Source organism: Monopterus albus, unplaced genomic scaffold, assembly GCF_001952655.1.
Source record: "Monopterus albus unplaced genomic scaffold, M_albus_1.0 scaffold157.1, whole genome shotgun sequence".
NCBI classification, from domain to species: domain Eukaryota; kingdom Metazoa; phylum Chordata; class Actinopteri; order Synbranchiformes; family Synbranchidae; genus Monopterus; species Monopterus albus.
The window spans coordinates 946,626-964,739 of record NW_018128037.1 but is presented as its reverse complement, the minus strand read 5'-3'; the positions used below and the strand labels follow the sequence as shown (position 1 = coordinate 964,739).

Here is an 18,114-nt window from a genome sequence, read left to right as displayed (position 1 = left end):
GAAGTGTATAACGTCGAACGAAAGAAAAACATACAAGACACGGTGAAAACACAAAACTCACATGTCCTTATTAACAGTCTGAGGTCAGAGCCAGCAAACACATCCAACAGAGGTGATCCAAAATACGTAGTCCAGAGGGAAGTCCGATATCATACACTGTGGCAGTCTGAGACAAGAGGGCAAAGCAGAAACGAATATACCAAGGTAACAGTCCGGGTCAGAAACACAAGATACAAAACCGAAGGAAAGCTGGAGAGTCAGAGCTGCGGTCTAGAACAATCTGGCAGCGCCGTTGTGGGAGGACGCTGCCTAAATAGAGGTATAAACAATAAGGAGCAGGCGAAACTAATGCGAGTGATGAAGAACGTAAAAAGACCGAAACTAAGGTGAAAACAAAAACAGGAAGCAACGTCAAAATAAAAGCTGGACCGAATCATGACACATAGCCTGTTAATAGAGAGAGGTTAATCAGATCTAGTATGGATGTGTTGATTAGGGGCAAGCCGTCTTTGAGCAGCCTGGTCGGGATGGGGTCCAGGAGACATGTTGATGATTTAGATGAAGCAATTGTTGAGGTCAACTCAGAGAGATCTATAGGGGAGAAGTAGTCCAAGTATAAATGAGGTCTTACAGATGTTTCTAAAGCCATTGTAGTAGATGGCACATCTGCGAGAGCTGTGGGAGTGGTCCGACCAATTTTTTCTCTAATAGTTGTGATTTTATTTGTAAAGAAGCTCATGAAGTCGAGCACCGTTTCGATCTATACAAGATCTTCGCCAGGCATTATCAAAACCTGACGGTAATGCCCGTCTTGTATAGATCGAAATGCTGCTGCTGTGAAAACCTTTTTCTGGCTTTTTGCCTTGAAATTTTGTAATGCGCCATAGCCACCTGCTGGTGACGTGCAGTATTGCTTTATGCTAACAGAAAATCACTTCTATCGATCAACCTGAAATTTGGTACACACATTATAGACGATGCTTTTTTTTATCCCAAGACTGTCATACTGTAGTATATAAATACAAAGAAAAAAAAAAAAAAAAAAAAAGCATCTATTTTTTTCTTTCTCTGTTTAAAACCTGATCAGCTTAACTGTGGTAGGCCTAGGAGTGACTTGATTTTATAACAATTGCTATATTTTAAATAATGGTACCTGTCTATAGTGGTTATAAACTGTAACAGACCTCAGGGAGGTGCATGATTTCTTTATAAATGGTCAGAGTAGACATTTGCTTCATAGTTACTTGACTAAAAAATGAGAAATGTTTCACACCATACATCCTCTACATTTCTGAAATACTACACCGTGATCCTGAGGAAACTTTTTTCTTTTAATCTGAAACAGATATCTGTTATTTTAGTGGACCTGACTAATGGTCCGACTGGAAGAGTTTTTATTGACAGGTTTGCTTAAGGTATAGTAAGACAAATTTTATAAATGTGTTCATGTATATGTACTGTACAGTATGTGTGTTTTTTGTTGTTTTATTGCAGTGTCTGTGGCGTCGGATGGGGATCAGTACAGTCTCAGAGGAAATCCTATTCCCCCTGCAAATAATTCAAGAAGGGGAGAAAAAAAAACAACAAAAACAAAACAAAAAAATCAACATTATTAAAATGTTCCATACAGAGTTTTCTCTTAAAAAATAAACGTCTGGTCTACTGGATCTATAAATCAGTAGTCGGAAGTAAGAGACATCCATCCGTTCGTCCATTTGTTTATCATAGGAGTGAAATGATCGAACCAGTGAACAAGACGGCAGAAATAAACAAAAAAGAAACAATTTTGCCGTTTGTCATGGGGGATGGAGTGAGCACCCTGTGTTTTCCAGCTGAAGGAGAGAAAATGAAAAAGAGAAAGAGAGGGAATGAGGCTGTATCCATCTTTTCCTTTCATCTCTCTGTCAAAGTAGAGGCAACCATAGGATGAAACAAGGCCATGAGGTGAGTGGAATTCGAGGCATCCACCTTTACCTGGCTCTTAAAGGTGGTAGGATGGTCATGGGTATGGGTATACTGGTAAAAATCCACTAGGAATCCATGGCACTGATGAATATTTTTCCTCTTGAAATGTGTTGAAATCTCCAAAATTAATATGTACATCTCTATATAACAGCAGATGATATCCCAAAGAAATGCTTGAACATCTCAGATCACTTTCTTCTCTGTTCAGGAATCGTGAAGAACAAAAAGAGAGATTAGAGAGGAGAAGATTAGGTACCAGGATGAAGAGAAGGATAGGTGGGAACATACATTCATCAGCTTTAGGAACCTTAAGGACAGGATGGAAGCTGAAAATCAAACTAATACCAGGGAGTTTATAAATAGAGCCCAACTTCTATGTATATCTGCATAGCCAGTAATGAAATGGCTTAAGTATAGGTTTATTTCTTAATTGTGAAATGTCCCACTCGGTACATATTCTACATCTCATAAATAACCAAACTTAAGGGACCCTGATCAAAATTGTTAAAGTCCCTTCTTGACCTTGGACACAGTAGTCTGACCTATATGGGGCCCAGTGAACACCCAGTAAACATATATTCATAAAGATTACTGGGCAGTATTAATTACCACAGATTTATAGTGTAGCTAACTGTGCATAAGCTGGTTAGTAAAGATGTTACAACACAAAAAACGAGGTTTGAGATCATTGAGATCCTGGAAGAGGCTACTTGTTTATTCAGGTTATTTCCTTTAAGTTGTCACCTGTCTGTGAATTGCTATCCTTTTTTTGTTTTTAAAAACTGGGTTTTCCCAAAGCTTTTGACCGCAATGGTCCTAAAACATAATGAAGTAATCCAATGCTTACCATGATGCATTGTGGGTGAAAAGCAGTGAACAAGTTACCTTTATGTTAGATTAACATTCATTCGCATGGAAAAATTATCATCAAAAAGATCTTACAATGGTTTGATGTTTGAATGGCCTTATTTCTGACTGAATCCATTTTGGTCACCTCTTGCTGTCTCATGGAAGCTTGAAAAATACAGTTCTGACATTCGCCGTGTGCTTTATACACAATGGCAAGCAATAATTAGCACAAATTATTTAATATCTTTTTGAGGATGATTTTTCCATACGAATGAACGTTAACATTACTTGTCACTGCTTGTAGCGATGGCGTGCCTTATGCTGTCCCCACCTTTCACCCACAAAGCACCGCGGTAAACAGTGCATTACATCATCATGTCTTAGGCCAGTTCACAGTGAATCCTCAGTGAGTGGAGCTTGCTCAGAACGTTCAAACTGTGCAACTGCTAATTGATGAGGAAGACTGTGAGTTGAGGTTGAAACTTCTAGAAAAGTTCACAAGTGGACCTAATTTATCATTATACCTTTTTTTTTAAACTGGGCCACTTACACTTTTTTCTAAAGATTATGTTATTTATGTGCATGTCTGTTACTATCAAATATTTGGCTCTATTCACAAACTGGCACAGGCAAAAACAAAAAAAAACAAACAAACAAATCGGTGACTATGTAATGTATACTACTTTAAAATTTGAACCACTATCAATTAAAATTTCATGAACAGAACCTTGCAATGTCCTGTGATGGTATAACTACAGTTTTAGAGACCTTTCTAAAAATGTCTAATTAAATTCAACAACTTTCTCTAAAATTTTTCAGAATACTGCATTGCACTGCAGAGGAGAATGGAATGGAATTAGGGGAAACAAGAAAATAGAAGATTTAATGACAAGACATAGAATAGATGGAATAAGGAAGAGAGAGGTCTTGGTAATGGTACTAAAAGTTTAGGACATGAAGAGGAGTAAAGAGAAGAAAGTCTTGGCAGTAATTAGAGAAATTTGAGATTCTGAAAAAAAAGAAATGAACAGAGGAGTTTTTGGAAAGTTTTGGACTGGAAGGAGTGTGCAAGAGAAGCAGTGAAATGATTTGGCATCAATCCTGTAAATGCAGGATCTGAAGGAGAGGAGCTGGTTTGGGACTAGGATTCCGAGGAGGTACGTGACCCGCCGTGAATGAGCGACTTGTAGATGTTGGAGGAGAGGAATCGCGGGTAGGAGTCCCTGTGCATCAGTGTGTAGATCTGCAGCTGGGCATCTTCAAATGTGTGCGGTGTTGGGTCCTGCATCTTCCTGTTGATCACCTCTCGAACCCGGGCATCCAGACTCACCTGGGGGGAAATTTAGTTTAGTTTAGTGAAGAAAGAAAACAACACATTAAAGGTGCAGGGGTTTGCAGCACACTCGTATATTTACATACATGTGCAGAGCCTTGAGAATTACTTCAGACATGAGGCTGCTTTCATAAAAAAATGGACTTTGGCGTAACAATAGAAATAGCTCTTTCTTCCAGCTCCTAAGTAGATATGACAGTCGGAAGCCTAATACACAAAGCTGTTTGTTTTGCGTTGTATTAGCTTTTTTTGTCTTGTGTTATTGTGATGATGTTACTGATCATGACCTACCAAAGGACTGCAGATGAAAATTAGTTTTAAGCTAACTCTGGTATAATACACATCAAATGGTAACATTTATGTTTAATATTGTACATGGTCCCTTACAAAAAAAAAGTTGAAATAAAAGAAAAACACATACATTCTCTGGCACTTGTTTGTTTGTTGTTTGTTCACAGAATAACCCAAAAAGTAATGAATGGATTTTGATGAAATGTTTTGTAGGGTATGGCTCTCGGAACAATCCATTTAGCTTTTGGTGTTGATCCGGATCCTTTTCCGTATCCAGAAATTTTTAAAATACTCTTCAACATTTTGAGATAAGGCTGATTCATATTTTTCAGTCATGTGACCGTTGCAGAGCCCTGGTGGGCAAAAGACCCGTTCCAACATGGCGGCTAACCCTGCACACTCGCTACAACTGCAGCACAATCCTGTTAATGTTCTATTCAGCAGCTCGTCAGTAGGATCAAGTCGTATCTCAGAGCTGATTTTTATCTGTGCCCACATTTCACCGCCTGTGTTCAAAGCTTCTTCATCAATGGAGAGAACGAGCAGAGGTGGTCGAGTGAGCTAGTGTGTGAATGAAGACAGGGAGCGGCGCAAGCAAATCAAAGCAGTGAACCAGAAAATTAAAACGTATTTTCTGACTGTTTCGTGGTGGTTACATTTTAAAGCACAAATAAACAACCCTGCAGTCAAAGCACAGGCTTCATCCTCCTGTCTGCCCTACTGTGGATCTGCACCTTGTGTAGCGAAGGCCAGCACTGTCTGACTGACAGACACACAAGTCATACTAGGACGGTCGTGGGAATATTGCTTTTATGTGGAATGGCATTATGGGGAATCTGAGCTGCCTTGTGGTTTTGCTGTCTAGTTTAGTTTTTTCTTCTATGATTGTAAAACGAGAACCTTTGGCTTTTGGAGTGTTGATCAAATACACAAACAAAATATCTAAAGATGTCATCTGTCACTTTTCAGTATTACATTTTTTAAAACTTTTTATAAACAAAATGATTAACTGCATTAATTCTTGACCACTGGGTTGTGATTGGAAAATCACATTGTCTCACCACAACACAAATAACAGCTACAAACAGCAACACAAGTCAAAGCACCTTATATTGTGACTAAACACCACTTCAACAGTTTTAAGTCATCCATCTCAGCACAGCTGACTGATTGACACAAATCTATTTTAATCAATACAGCCGTAAACACAGGCCTGCATCACAAGTTGGTTTTCATATGGACTTAATTGTGACTGTGACCAAAAGCATCTTTTTAGGCATCAGATCTATTTTGTTGGATTTTATCTGTGTAACTACAGTGTAGAGCTTGACTGATAAAGCAGCTGATATTAGCTTACTTCAGATTGACCGGCATCCATGTATATAACAGCCAATAAATAATATGAAAGTGAAGTATAAAAGTGCCAAGATAAGGCTGAGGTAGTTTAGAGACAATCGTCATTACATACATTAGTTTTCCAATCAGAGATCACTGACGGGTTGATTTTTCAACTGTATAATGACTGCACCTCCATTCTAGGAATGTGCATGAATAACCGATGTCAAAAAAGACAAAGTTGTCAGCTACTGAAGAAAGTGAAACATTTTTGGAGACTTTTTGCAACATAGAGAAACAGAACTACTGTTTATAACTCTGTCACTGTGCAATTGGAATATATACCTAAAAAGATGGCACTGTGGACGGCAGCCTTGTGTGCGCTCTCTATTGTGTTTGTAGGTTTTTCTTACTTTCTCAGTTTTCTGCAGCCAATCTTGGACTACATTCATCAGAGATGAGTTCCTGAACATCAGACAACTCACTCTCTTCCATTGTTGTAAATGCAAAAAGTTATAATAATAATAATAATAATGATAGTAAGGTCTAGACGTTACTAGGTCTAGACTTTGTAATGTACCCTGAGACGACTTTTGAATTATAAAATTGAATTGAAAATTGAACTTAACTGACAAAGCTGATTTATTTTCTGTCAATCGACTGTGCTAATCATTTCACTCTTTCTAGTTTCACAACTGTAAAAAATTTATGAGAGCTGATTTAAAACAGGGTGCAAGCACATCTGGGTTCTGTGCTTAAATATTGCACTGCACCTCCATATCTGTCTTGTTAGTCAGGTTGACTAAAGTTCATCTTCTGCTCTCTAGTTTTGTCATTAATAAACTTCCATAGAGGCATAAATACATGCACTTATCTGCGCTAGCCCCTCAGCCACAGCACCAGCTGATATTTATAGAATGACAAGCTTTCTCTCATGTTTTCACCCTGCTCTTATTTGGGAAAGACACACACACACTCAGCGAAAGAGAGATAAGCACTGTACCGAGGTCAAACATGCAGGCATGCGTCTTCTCTGCCAAACTCACACGTCTGGATATCTCTGCATTTGTCAGTATGTGTGTGTTTATAAAAAGCCTCTACTGCCTGAAGGTGATGAGGGCAGCAACCTCCTGCAAACACACACTCTAACACATTTGCAGACAACTGTACATACAAACACATCAGTCTCTAAACATGCCAAAACACACACACACTAGAGATGAAGTCTGAAAAGCCTCTAAATAAAGCAAGCACTGTTAAACACACATACCGTACTCCATCAAAATAGCAGTTAAGCAGACAGTGCTTTCCACATTCATTTCTTGTGTGCACTACAGCATGTCTACGTTTACAACCAGCAGAAATCACTGGGTCAATCAGCAAGAATTAATTTCTTAAGGAAGATGTGGGTGTGAACATTGAGCATGTGCAGAACTGCTGACTAATTGGAAGCACTAAATGTGTGGTGTGCACAAAGAACTGAAGAAGAAGAAGAAGATAGAAACTTAAAACAAGACGTATTATTCACTATTTGAAAATGTTAGACAGAATAAATAACATATTGATGTGGGGCTGCAATTAACAATTATTGTATTAAATGACTGGTCTATACAACACCAGAAAACGCTTTTTTAATTCACTATAATGAACAACATGAAAATCAAAAATATCCAATAACATTAAAATAGTCCAATTAATTGATTAACTGACTTCTGACGTGAGGCAGCTCTATACTGATGATTTACTGTATATATTTTTAAAACCTCATCAGTGATAGGACTAAAATTGTTATGCTTGCGATGACAGTGGTGGAAAAAATCTTAGGGTTTCCTCATGGGGGAGTGGAAGTGTGGTCCGTATATTTTGTGGCAGTCTATCAGTTTCCTTTGCACAAGTGGGAATTACAGCCTGTTGAAACTACTACAGGAAATCAGAAATGATTCTCTGAGGATATCAATACAAGCAGACAGAAACTGACAGTGTGGCAAAGATGAAGTAACAACCACACCAGTAAACAAAATGCTCCAGATACATGTTGCAAAAATCAAAAAAATTTACAAAACACTATAGCTCCCTTAGTTAAAAATCACTATATTGCTGCAACACTAAAACAGACCTTGAGCAATGTTAGCTTGATGATTCAACATCCTGGAGGGATTAAAAAACAACTGTCTCTTGGAATGACACAAGTCTGAAAACTGCGACCGTGAGAGCAGTCTGACAGGGAATCCCACAGAAATGTAGAAGTCCTTTACTTTACTTTACTCAGTATAGTTTACCTGGGAAAGGAGAAGTGTTGCCACATGGCAGAGGTTGGCAAAGCTTCCTTAGTGCATTTGAGAGATTTAGGGTACATGTGACAGCTGTCAGAAAGCACTGTGTTTATGACCGACAGTATGTTATACACTCACCAGCCACTTTATTACGTACACCTGTAAAACTGAATGCACCTTAAGGCAACACTTCCACCTTAACATCTGTGTTTATGAAGCTCAAAATGTTTCAGTTTTTAGTGAAACTGTCATAAATGTATAAATTCAATTATACATATTTGTATATATAGGTGTTCCTAATATTCTGACCCTCTCATGTATGTGGCTGGGGAGGACAAAAATGTCTCTTAATATAATGTAGTCCAGTACAACCCTACCTTCAACTGTGACTTCAGTAATAAACATATGATTGAATTTATACATTTATGACAATTTCACCAAAAACTGAGACATTTTGAGCTTCATAAACACATGTTAAGGTGGAAGTGTTGCACTGCAGTGCATACAACTGTACCTAATAAAGTGACCAATGAGTGTAAAATCAAAGGTAAATTACAAAGAAAAATTCTGGAAGTTAAATGTGATGATGGCAGTGAAAGGTCACCAGGGCCAAATCTAAAGGGTTATCTAAAGATCTTTGTATCTAATGGGCTAAGACTTGGAAAGGTCCTGTAAACCCAGCTTAAATAGACCAACTCCTACCTCTTTTGGAGACAGTATGGAAATGTATTCCTCATAGATGGAGCGTGCTTTCTCCTCGATGGCATTCTTGTTGTTTTCTTGTTTGAGGTCTTCGCAGGCCAGCCAGAACAGCATGTTCTCCTCACTGTACTCTGTCCGCAGGAATTCCCGAAAAACATTTCGACCTGCCGGGTTCCTCATCAGTTTGTCAAAGGACTGAGCCCAGAGCCGGATCTCATCTACTGAGGGTTTGGTGCTGAACAAGGAAGAGTGGAAGGATGGTTCATTTGTTCACTTATTAATGTGATAATTTATTCAGCATATTGTGTGTTTGTGTTACATGACCCCTGTGGTACTGAGCTCTACAGCTGTACACATAATAAAGAGTAGTTCACTCAGAATCACATTTGTAGCAGAGAACTGATCCAAATAAACATGGTCTTTATAGCTGACACCTTATTTATCTTATTCCTTTAGCTGCTATAAATAATAGAACTGATGTAGATTAATCCGCCATTGAAAATAGTCCCCAACAAATGCTCTATCTACTCAAGTCATGTCTGCTTAAAAACTATGTTAGTCAGCTAGTTTAGAAAATTACTGAGTCAACATTGAACATTAAACTCTGTATCTGTAAGTCGTTTTAAAAGTGTTATGTGTATAGCATAAAGGAACAGGCTCGGCCATGCTCAGGATGGGAAGTTGCAAAGTATAGCTGATGAGCATATTGATGGTTTTGATCTTTTCATGAGATCTGTTAAAAATAAGAAGAAAATAGGGTATGACCAGCCTTATTCTTTGACTTGCTAACATGTTAAACAGTATATACTAATATTAGAATGTCAAATATTCACTGCTGGCTGAAGTGGGATGTTAGTATGCCATAGGTAGCACAATAGCATGTTCATCTATTCCACCAATTTTGTTTTCATGTGTAGCACTATAGCCTTGTAGCATGAGTGTGAACATTTAGTATTGTTTTCATTGTGGATGAAGGAGTTCATGAGAAATTACTGAATGCTCAACATATTAAATTATACCTACATTCAGTGTGTTAAGAACATTTTATCCTGCATCTAATAATTTGTCCCTTGGCCCACTGCCTAAGTGTAATATGCCGTATTTGATCCAAATCTATTATCTAAAGAGAACCTGCTACCAAACAAAGAAACTGACAATGGCCTTCCTGGTGCAGGGATGTGTTAGCTCTGCAGACTCACCAAGCTTCACAGATGGGTATGGTTTCCATCTTGGTGTCCTGTGATATTCTTTTTCTCCTCCTCCGCCTCCGTCTCTCCTCTTCATTCCTGACAGTGAGACTGACATGATAAAGCAGCTTTCAGACAAGAAACACACACACACGCACGCACACACACATATGAAACCACTGCTGACAGAAGAGGGGTCAGAACTCTAAACGTGTACAATCACACACAGTGATGTTCCTGTTGTAGTTAATGACAACAGTAAGCACAGTTATGTTAACAGCAGGGGAAAGCAGCACATACAGGTGTCGGGGTATCTACAGTACATAGTCTGTGTATGTGTGTAATAGAGAAGGAGGACTATAAATAATTAATTCCACTGTGGGAACTATAGAGACCTAATGAGTGTACAGCAGCTACAGTCTGACTAATGTGTATGACTGAGAGCAGGTCTGTCCTTTGTATTCCTGAGTGTGCCTGTGTTTGTACATAGATTGGGATTATAAAACTAATGGCTGTGGAGTACCCCACAGGCTCTGGTGGGAGGCTCTCGCTTTACTCTAAGGCCACAGGCACTTTTTTGTGAGTGCATTCAAAACGGTATGGTTTTAATAAGCAGGTTCATCAAAAGGCAAGTCTCATTTTTCAAAAAGTAATTGTCGTCTGGGCATCAACAAAATTTGACACAGCTTTCACTGACAAAACTGACACTGCCCTGGGGCACGCTGGGAGATAAGCGAATAGCACAGAGCACGACTTGGCAAGGTTGTAGTTGCACACGCTTGTCCAAATACAATATATAATGAATGTTTTTGTAGGTGTGATGTCTTTCTCCCACCTGGCATCTGATAGATTTCTCACCATTCCCCATCTAGCTGACACTTAGTGTGGTGCACAGCCATGCAGAGAGTTTTTCAGGGGCAGGGGCTCACATTTTTTAAAAAGGGGCAACTATTAGTACATAGCTAATTTAAATTTTTCCAATATTACAATTATTAATAATAAATATGTGTCCCAATCATTATCTCCCAGGTAGACATTCTAAACAGACTGTGTTTTTCACACTCACAACTGTGAATATGACACATACTCATATTTTATTTCTGCCCTGATCTAGCTGTCTTTACTGGAGAGGTGGATCAAATCCAGTAGGGCCTTTTTGATATCAGTTAGTATATAAGATGCATATTATACAAATTTAGCTTATTATTAATTAAAGTAAAATGTATATTAATTGTTCCAAATGTGATGGGGACGCCTTTTGGAAATCACAAGTGGAAACCACGAGAAATGTGATTGGTCTGCTTGAACTGGTTGTGTTTCCTCCTACAAGTTTGTGACTGTACAAATTACTGCAGGTGATGACAAGATAAAGCAACTTTAAGGATCAGTAGCCTGCTCCTTTTGTAACACTAAACGTATTTTGCAATCCAGAAAAGCCATTTTCTACTGCAAACCATCAAATATATGAATAAATAAAAGACAATACAGAGTTCTGAAGACCCTAAATCACAGTGAACAAAACATTTAAAATGGATTACTCTGGGTTTATAATGAGTGCACAGCATAGTGTGATAATGTATTACAACCCTATCTAGTATAGGGGCTAATGAACAGGTGTTACATAAGAACATATTGATGTTGTGGGGGAGGCATCTGCAGCAGGACAACTGTAACACCTAACACAGAACTATTCATTAGCCCTAAACAAAAGCTAAAACATAACTTTATTGGGTCCTTTTTTCATTGTTGGCACTTAATACATAAAAAACCTCAGGCAGATGGATTACAGTAATGTACAGTGCTAAATCTTTACTGACACAGTTGGAAAGGTGTCAGATCACATGACATGTTACACCAAACTCTGCAAATGTGGTCAAATATATTCCAACAATGATAAAGCCACTCTGTGTCATGTCTCTAACAGCTGTGTTAACAGGAACAGCATACCTCCAGAGCACCAGTCAGCTTCTGCCAGTGTGTGTTTGCTTACATTAGAAGTGCATGTGTCTGCAAGCCTTGGCTTGTGTGGGTCTGTGCGTGTAAATGCAGTTTTTGTCACCTACCAAGAGCAGCTGCAACAGCAGCACCAGCAAAAGCAGCAGGCATTAGGCCGTTGGGAATTCTGGGTAGTGGTCATGCCCTGGCCCCCTCCCGTCCCGCTCAGTGCTGAGGTCTCGCTGCGACCTCCCCCCATGGCCAGCTCGCCCTCTCGCTCGGCCGGTATCGGACCTGTGTACTGCAGAGAGAAAGATACTGTGATAAGTCCTTTACAGAGATGAAAGAAGCAACTGTATCCTCTTTGGGCATTTCAAATAAATGTTAACTGTCTCTCTGGTGAGGGTATCCAGAGGTCGTAGCAGTTATTGTAAAATTAATGTAGCGCTGTAAAGAGTACAAAATATTTCTCTTTGAAATGGAGTAGAAGTATAAAATGCCATATAACTGAAATACTCAAGCAAAGTACATCAAAGATATTCTTAAGTCCTGTACTTCTGTACACACACTAGCATTTTAGAATCAACCAATCAGTTCATTATGACACATTACTATAACTTTGTAAACCCCATGAGAAACTTCAGAAAAAAGCCTGAAACCCCTTCTTGCATTTGCAGAGCTGGGCTAGATCCTAACACAGATCTGAGAGAGTTCAGTGAGCTTTACCAGCATACAGAAATGAGTCCGAATAGGGAGAAACCTGAGCTCTAACACCACCACTGGTGTCAGAGGCTAAACATTGTCTTCACGTGATCATCTGTGTTTATGGTAATCACACTGTGGTTGCACAGTTAGTATGGCAATTGTGCATATAAATGTTTTAAACAATGCTACACAAAGCAAGTTTGTCTTTATAGAGGGTGGATGATTTTAAGTTTGGGGACCTGAGTAGCTGATGTCAATACGTCAGCTAACGGGGATCCTATTTCTAAAAATCAAATCAAATCACAGTAAAAGCTTTTAAGTCGAATCATTATTGTTCTCAACAGACCTGTTTCACAGCAGACATTTCACAGTAGGAAAAAGCACAGGTGTAGCTAACGACATTAACCACGGGGGTGAGTTCCATTTAGTGTCCCACTACACAATGCTACTCAGCCAGCATGCACAATACCATGATCCTGGACGTGGCTCCCATGAATGGAATGCGGCCATCGTGATTGTTGTAAGTACACCTGTGCTTTTCCAGCCATGCCATGTCAGAATGTCTACTGGGAAAAAGGTCTATAGGATTTGACTAAATGTTGGGCTTTGGATTCAGGAACATTTTGCAAACTGCTTTGGCGATCTTAGCCTCCATATTGCTAGAGATTTCTTCACCCTCTGTGTGTCTCTGTTTATCAGAGATGGTAATAATAGTCCTAATTTTAATTAAGACCGGGGGGTGGGGGTGGACAGCAGAGAAAACAGAGAGATGTGTCACTGAGATGAATTTCAACACCATAAACAGGCTTTAAGTGAAGAGACAGGTGAAAAGAAGCAAGAGGAGAGGCAAAGAGAGAGAATTTCAAGAAGGCACAGTAGAAGAGACCAAGATGTAGAATAGAGGAAGTGAAAGAGAGTGAGTATGATGACAGACGGGGCAATGTGATGTCTCATGTGATTGGGCAAACACACACAAAGATAATTACAACAGCACTCACAGGTTTTTCTAATGTGGGATCTGGACTAAAGACCCCGAGTCCCTGAATTGCTAGATTTGCAGGAGATTTTTATGACCAATATTAGTTTCTTACAAACTGTAAAAATACCTTTCATCATATATTTTCTACCTAAATCTTTCTTTAAAAACAGAACACAGTGCAGATAACTGCTCCAATCTCAGATACACATCATGATGTTAAAGGCTTTAATCTATTATAAAGCCAGGTCCGGTTCTTTCAAACCAGGAACTCAGTGAGACGAAGCAGACCACTTGAGTATATAAAAAAATATAACCGTGCTGGTTTATTCAAAGGGTCACAGGCAAGAATTAACATTACACGTCCAGGCATCTTCCACCCCCAAAGCTGCTCGCAGGCAGCCCGGAAGACCCAAGACCCTGGACCATGAAACCTATATAATTTTAATCATTTTGGGCTAGCCCATACTACGCAGGGCGTCAAACCGTGACGTCACCTGATATGCCAGCTTGCAGCTGACCATAACGTTAGCCAAAACATGGGGAAAAGTCAAGGTGTGTGGCTGTTGTTTTTGTGGTGTGTATCTAGAACAATTTGACATGACATTTCACATTAAGACAAATATTAAGATTAACATTACAGTTAATACCAACAGCTCTTTGCCTGCAACATTGGCCTACAGGCAGTCTGCACTGCAAGCACATGAAATTAAACTGAGCAGTTAACAGCCTGAGCTAGACATCTTGTCTCCACTAAACATTTCTAGACAACAAATCTCTGAATATCTATCTAACTAAGAAATAACCTAACAATGTTAAGACCTATGAGCCTGAAAGAGTTGGCCACAGGGCCAAATACACATAGCGTATGGTTGCACACAGAAGTGCACACACACACATGCAAACACACTCAGCGATGTTGGCTTGCCAGGCAGAAAAGTCCAGGTCAACGCCATCATTATTAGATTGGATGCATTTGTTATTTTTAAATTTCTGTGAAACAGTGAAACTCCAGCTCAGCTAACATTAGCCTCCAGCTGTCGCCTCTGTGTATATCTGCCAGCATGGAGACAGACATGGGCCACTGACCTGTATGTGTGCGTGTGTGTGTTTGATGCCAACACTCCAGAGCACGAGTGACTGGGGCAGAATGGTCGATGATTCTGGTAACACTGCAAGTTAGACCTGCAACATTTTCATGCAAATAAAAATCTGTTCTCTTTGCAGATGAAGCCGTGAGTCAACATAAATTCAGTACATGAACAAAAAAGAAGCATGTTGTTCCTTTATAGTCCACTACCATAAAACATAATGTATCTTATATCAGTTTTAGCCTTTGCCTCTCAGCAGTCTGAACCATTTGAGTTCTTCAACCTCACCAGAAGCACATGCATGTTGCATAACCGAGATTTGACTGGTGCTCTTTTAATCATATCATCTCAGTGCACCATCTTCTGCAGCGGTTTAACAGCACTTGACTGGGGAATTAGTGCCACCAACTATTAACTCCCCTTGGTTAGTGGATGGAAACACACATACTTTGCATTTTATTTTCTTAAAAGTCCATTTGAAAAGTTTAATCTCCAGTGCAGCATGAATACCTACATATATTGAATGTAAACAGAAAACCAAGGGAACATGTTTTCATTTTTCACAGACTGATGAATGAAGCCTTCTGTGATAAAACCATGGATGTTTTACAAGAGCTGTGTTTCCATGATCTTCGAATAACTGTCAAATAGTTCCCAGCAAATATTGAATATCATTTTAACCTGAAATGCCAATCCCTACTGTTTACCTAACCAGTCAACAGTTACACAGATAGATATTAATGGTCTAACATCACTGGCTTCATCAGTCTGTTAACAGCTTCCTGTCATTCAGACATAGGTCACTTTTACATGATTGCTCCTCACAGCTTCAGTCAGACACACCCACCGCCGTGATGGAGAGAGTCACTGTATTTGCGTTTTATTTGTCATATGCCATATGTCTATGTTGAAAGTGCTATGTAAACGTTTCTAGGTCCGACCTAGCGAGATTGCTCAAGTGACTTTTACAGAAAAGTGACCAGGCGGTTAGTTCAGACATGAAGCTGACACATTCAGATTAGCATCAGAGAGGAGAGAGTGCATGTCTGAAAGGGGCTTAAGAAAGTGACTGGGGTGGGGGTGGGAGGGGTGTCCCTGTGATGATAACTCTTGTTGAAGGAAACTTCAGTTTAAAGTAAAATGATATATTCCTACATTAATGTGTTATTGAGGAAGGCAGCCAACTGTGGAGCTGCTGACATGTGTACAGTGGTGAAAAACACAGAGTACACAGAGAAGCGCAAACTTTCACAAGAATCGAAACCAAGCAGGATGGGCCGCTGAGCTAGATTCATCCCCCTAACCTAACCTAACCTGAACCCTAAAACCAAGTCTTTACTCTCAAAGAGCCCTTTGAAGTTTGTGTCAGACAAGTGGCATGAAACTCAAACAGGTCTTCAGACTCCTGGCCACACAGGTGTACACTGATGTCATGGTTTACCAGCGCTAACAGAACAAAGACAGAGGAACACTCCCTTCCTCTTTGTTATCACCCACACAGCTATCACATTTCAGCCTTTGTGTTTGTGTGAACAAGAGAAACAGTACATGTGTGAAAAGGCATGTCTGTACAAAAAGCATACCAGTAAAGTTTTCTGGAGGTGATGAGTGAACACAAGAAGGTTGCTTAATGGTTTCATTAGCAAAAAAAAGAAACAAGATATTTACCAAAGAAGAAAAAGAAAGGTTTTACAAAGGCAAAGTCATAAACACCTAAAGAAAGAACAGGATCAAATAAAGTAGATAAAGAAAGAAAGAAAAGGCTAAAGTGTACAATTCACAGTGGCATGGTGGAACAGCGGTTAGCCTGTCTGTGTGGAGTCTACATGTTCTCCTTGTGCCTGCGTGGGTTCTCTCCAGGTACTCCAGCTTCCTCCCACAGTACAAAGACATGCAGCTTAGGTTGACTACATTGCCCGTAGGAGTGAGTGTGAGTGTGTGTGGTTGTTTGTCTACATGTCAGCCCTGTGACAGAGTGGTGACCTGCCAGGGTGGACCCTGCCTCTCACCCAGTGTGAGCTGGGATTGGCTCCAGCCCCCCCGCTACCCTATTCAGGAATAAGCAGTATAGATAATTCACTTTGAGATCACTCTCACACTTCCTCTTTTGTTTTACATGAGTGTGTGTAATAGGGTTTGAGTTGGAGTGTTAGCAGAATAAAGAAGGTGACAGAAAAACCCAGAAGGTACTTTACATCCTTGTCATGTCAACCACATCTCTGTAAATATTATTTTTAACCCTTAAGGTTGACAGACCACATGTTGTTTTCTCACAGCATCATAATTCTTTCTCTCTCTCTCACACACACACACACACACACACATACACAAATTCCTTGCTTAAGGGCACAAACTACTTATCATTCAAAAAAAGAAAAAGAAAAAAGAAAGCAGGCAGGTTCTTATTTAATCTTCTGTTGTACTGTCCTATTTGGGAATTCAAACTACAAACTGTGGCTGCCATTATAGTTTATCAGTACTATACATCAGACGGTCGAAACACTTTAGACACTTCCTACCCCCACACGTGCCCACTTCAAGTCATGACTGGCCAGTATGAATGCTTTCCAGCTGAAACTGTTGCATTATCCCCACATTTTAGCAATGTCTGGTCCCCCTCACCCAGCTTTTCACTCAATTGTCATTTTGAACAGCTACGTTCAACAGCTGTGTGATTAGTGACATGGTTTGACTATGGAGATAAAATACTATCAAAAATGTTACAAATGCGTGTTTAACGTTTTGTCTGTAACAAGCGATTTGTGTGTGTGCGTCATGAGGATCACAAATGCGTGCTGCACAATCTGCACGTATAAGGCCATTTGTGTGTGTGTGTCATGCTGTTCACAAATGCATGCTGTACAAACTGCACATAAAACACATTTTACAAATGCTTAAAATCAATTTTTCGTGTGCAGTTCTTTAGAAAGTACGTACACATTGTTACCTACGCATGCGTGGATCGTCTAACACACACGAATCACCTTAGTCCACGATCCACGAATGCACGGTGCGTTTAAGGACACGTGGAAAATTCGGACATCTGAGTTTCCAAACCTGTTTCCCAAACAAAAGTATTTACACAATGCTATTACAAATGGACATTTTTTTATATACATTAAACAGTGGCGGGCCGTGCATTTGGTACCTGGGCCTTCAGTGGAGACTTACCAGACTTAATTCACCTCTTAATACCACCACTGTACATCGCAATTATAGAAACCATCAATGCTATACAAAAATGCAATATAATAAAGTGTGGCATTACAGAGAGAGAGGTATTTCGCGCATTGAGGGTGAATACCGTTTTTACTAAAGCAAGAAACCCAGTTAAGACAACTCCAAAACCTCTACACTACAACCGCAACTGTGATCTCTGCATTTCAGTTCCATCATAAGCCCTTTTCTAGTTTTGCTCTGACCAAACAATCAGAGGACGGAAAATCTTGACGTCATTGTGGGCCAGCTAGCT

At 39.6% G+C, this 18,114-nt stretch overlaps 1 protein-coding gene across 8 annotated transcripts in view; it reads right to left on the bottom strand.

The window, feature by feature from the left end:
* Positions 1 to 1,355: 1,355 nt before the first annotated feature.
* The window catches only part of rgs19 (regulator of G protein signaling 19), a 38,184-nt gene continuing 21,425 nt past the window's right edge, over positions 1,356 to 18,114 (bottom strand). For 6 of the 8 annotated variants that reach the window (XM_020615067.1, XM_020615069.1, XM_020615070.1 and 3 more), the window contains 4 exons: positions 11,999 to 12,171; positions 9,948 to 10,046; positions 8,749 to 8,983; positions 1,356 to 4,144 (listed from right to left, as the gene is read on the bottom strand). In XM_020615067.1, coding sequence (XP_020470723.1) covers positions 3,956 to 4,144; positions 8,749 to 8,983; positions 9,948 to 10,046; positions 11,999 to 12,171 — 696 coding nt within the window. In that variant the 3' untranslated portion in view covers positions 1,356 to 3,955. The remainder of the gene's footprint in view (positions 4,145 to 8,748; positions 8,984 to 9,947; positions 10,047 to 11,998; positions 12,172 to 18,114) is intronic. The other 2 variants (XR_002276150.1, XM_020615068.1) reach the window with 2 other exon arrangements.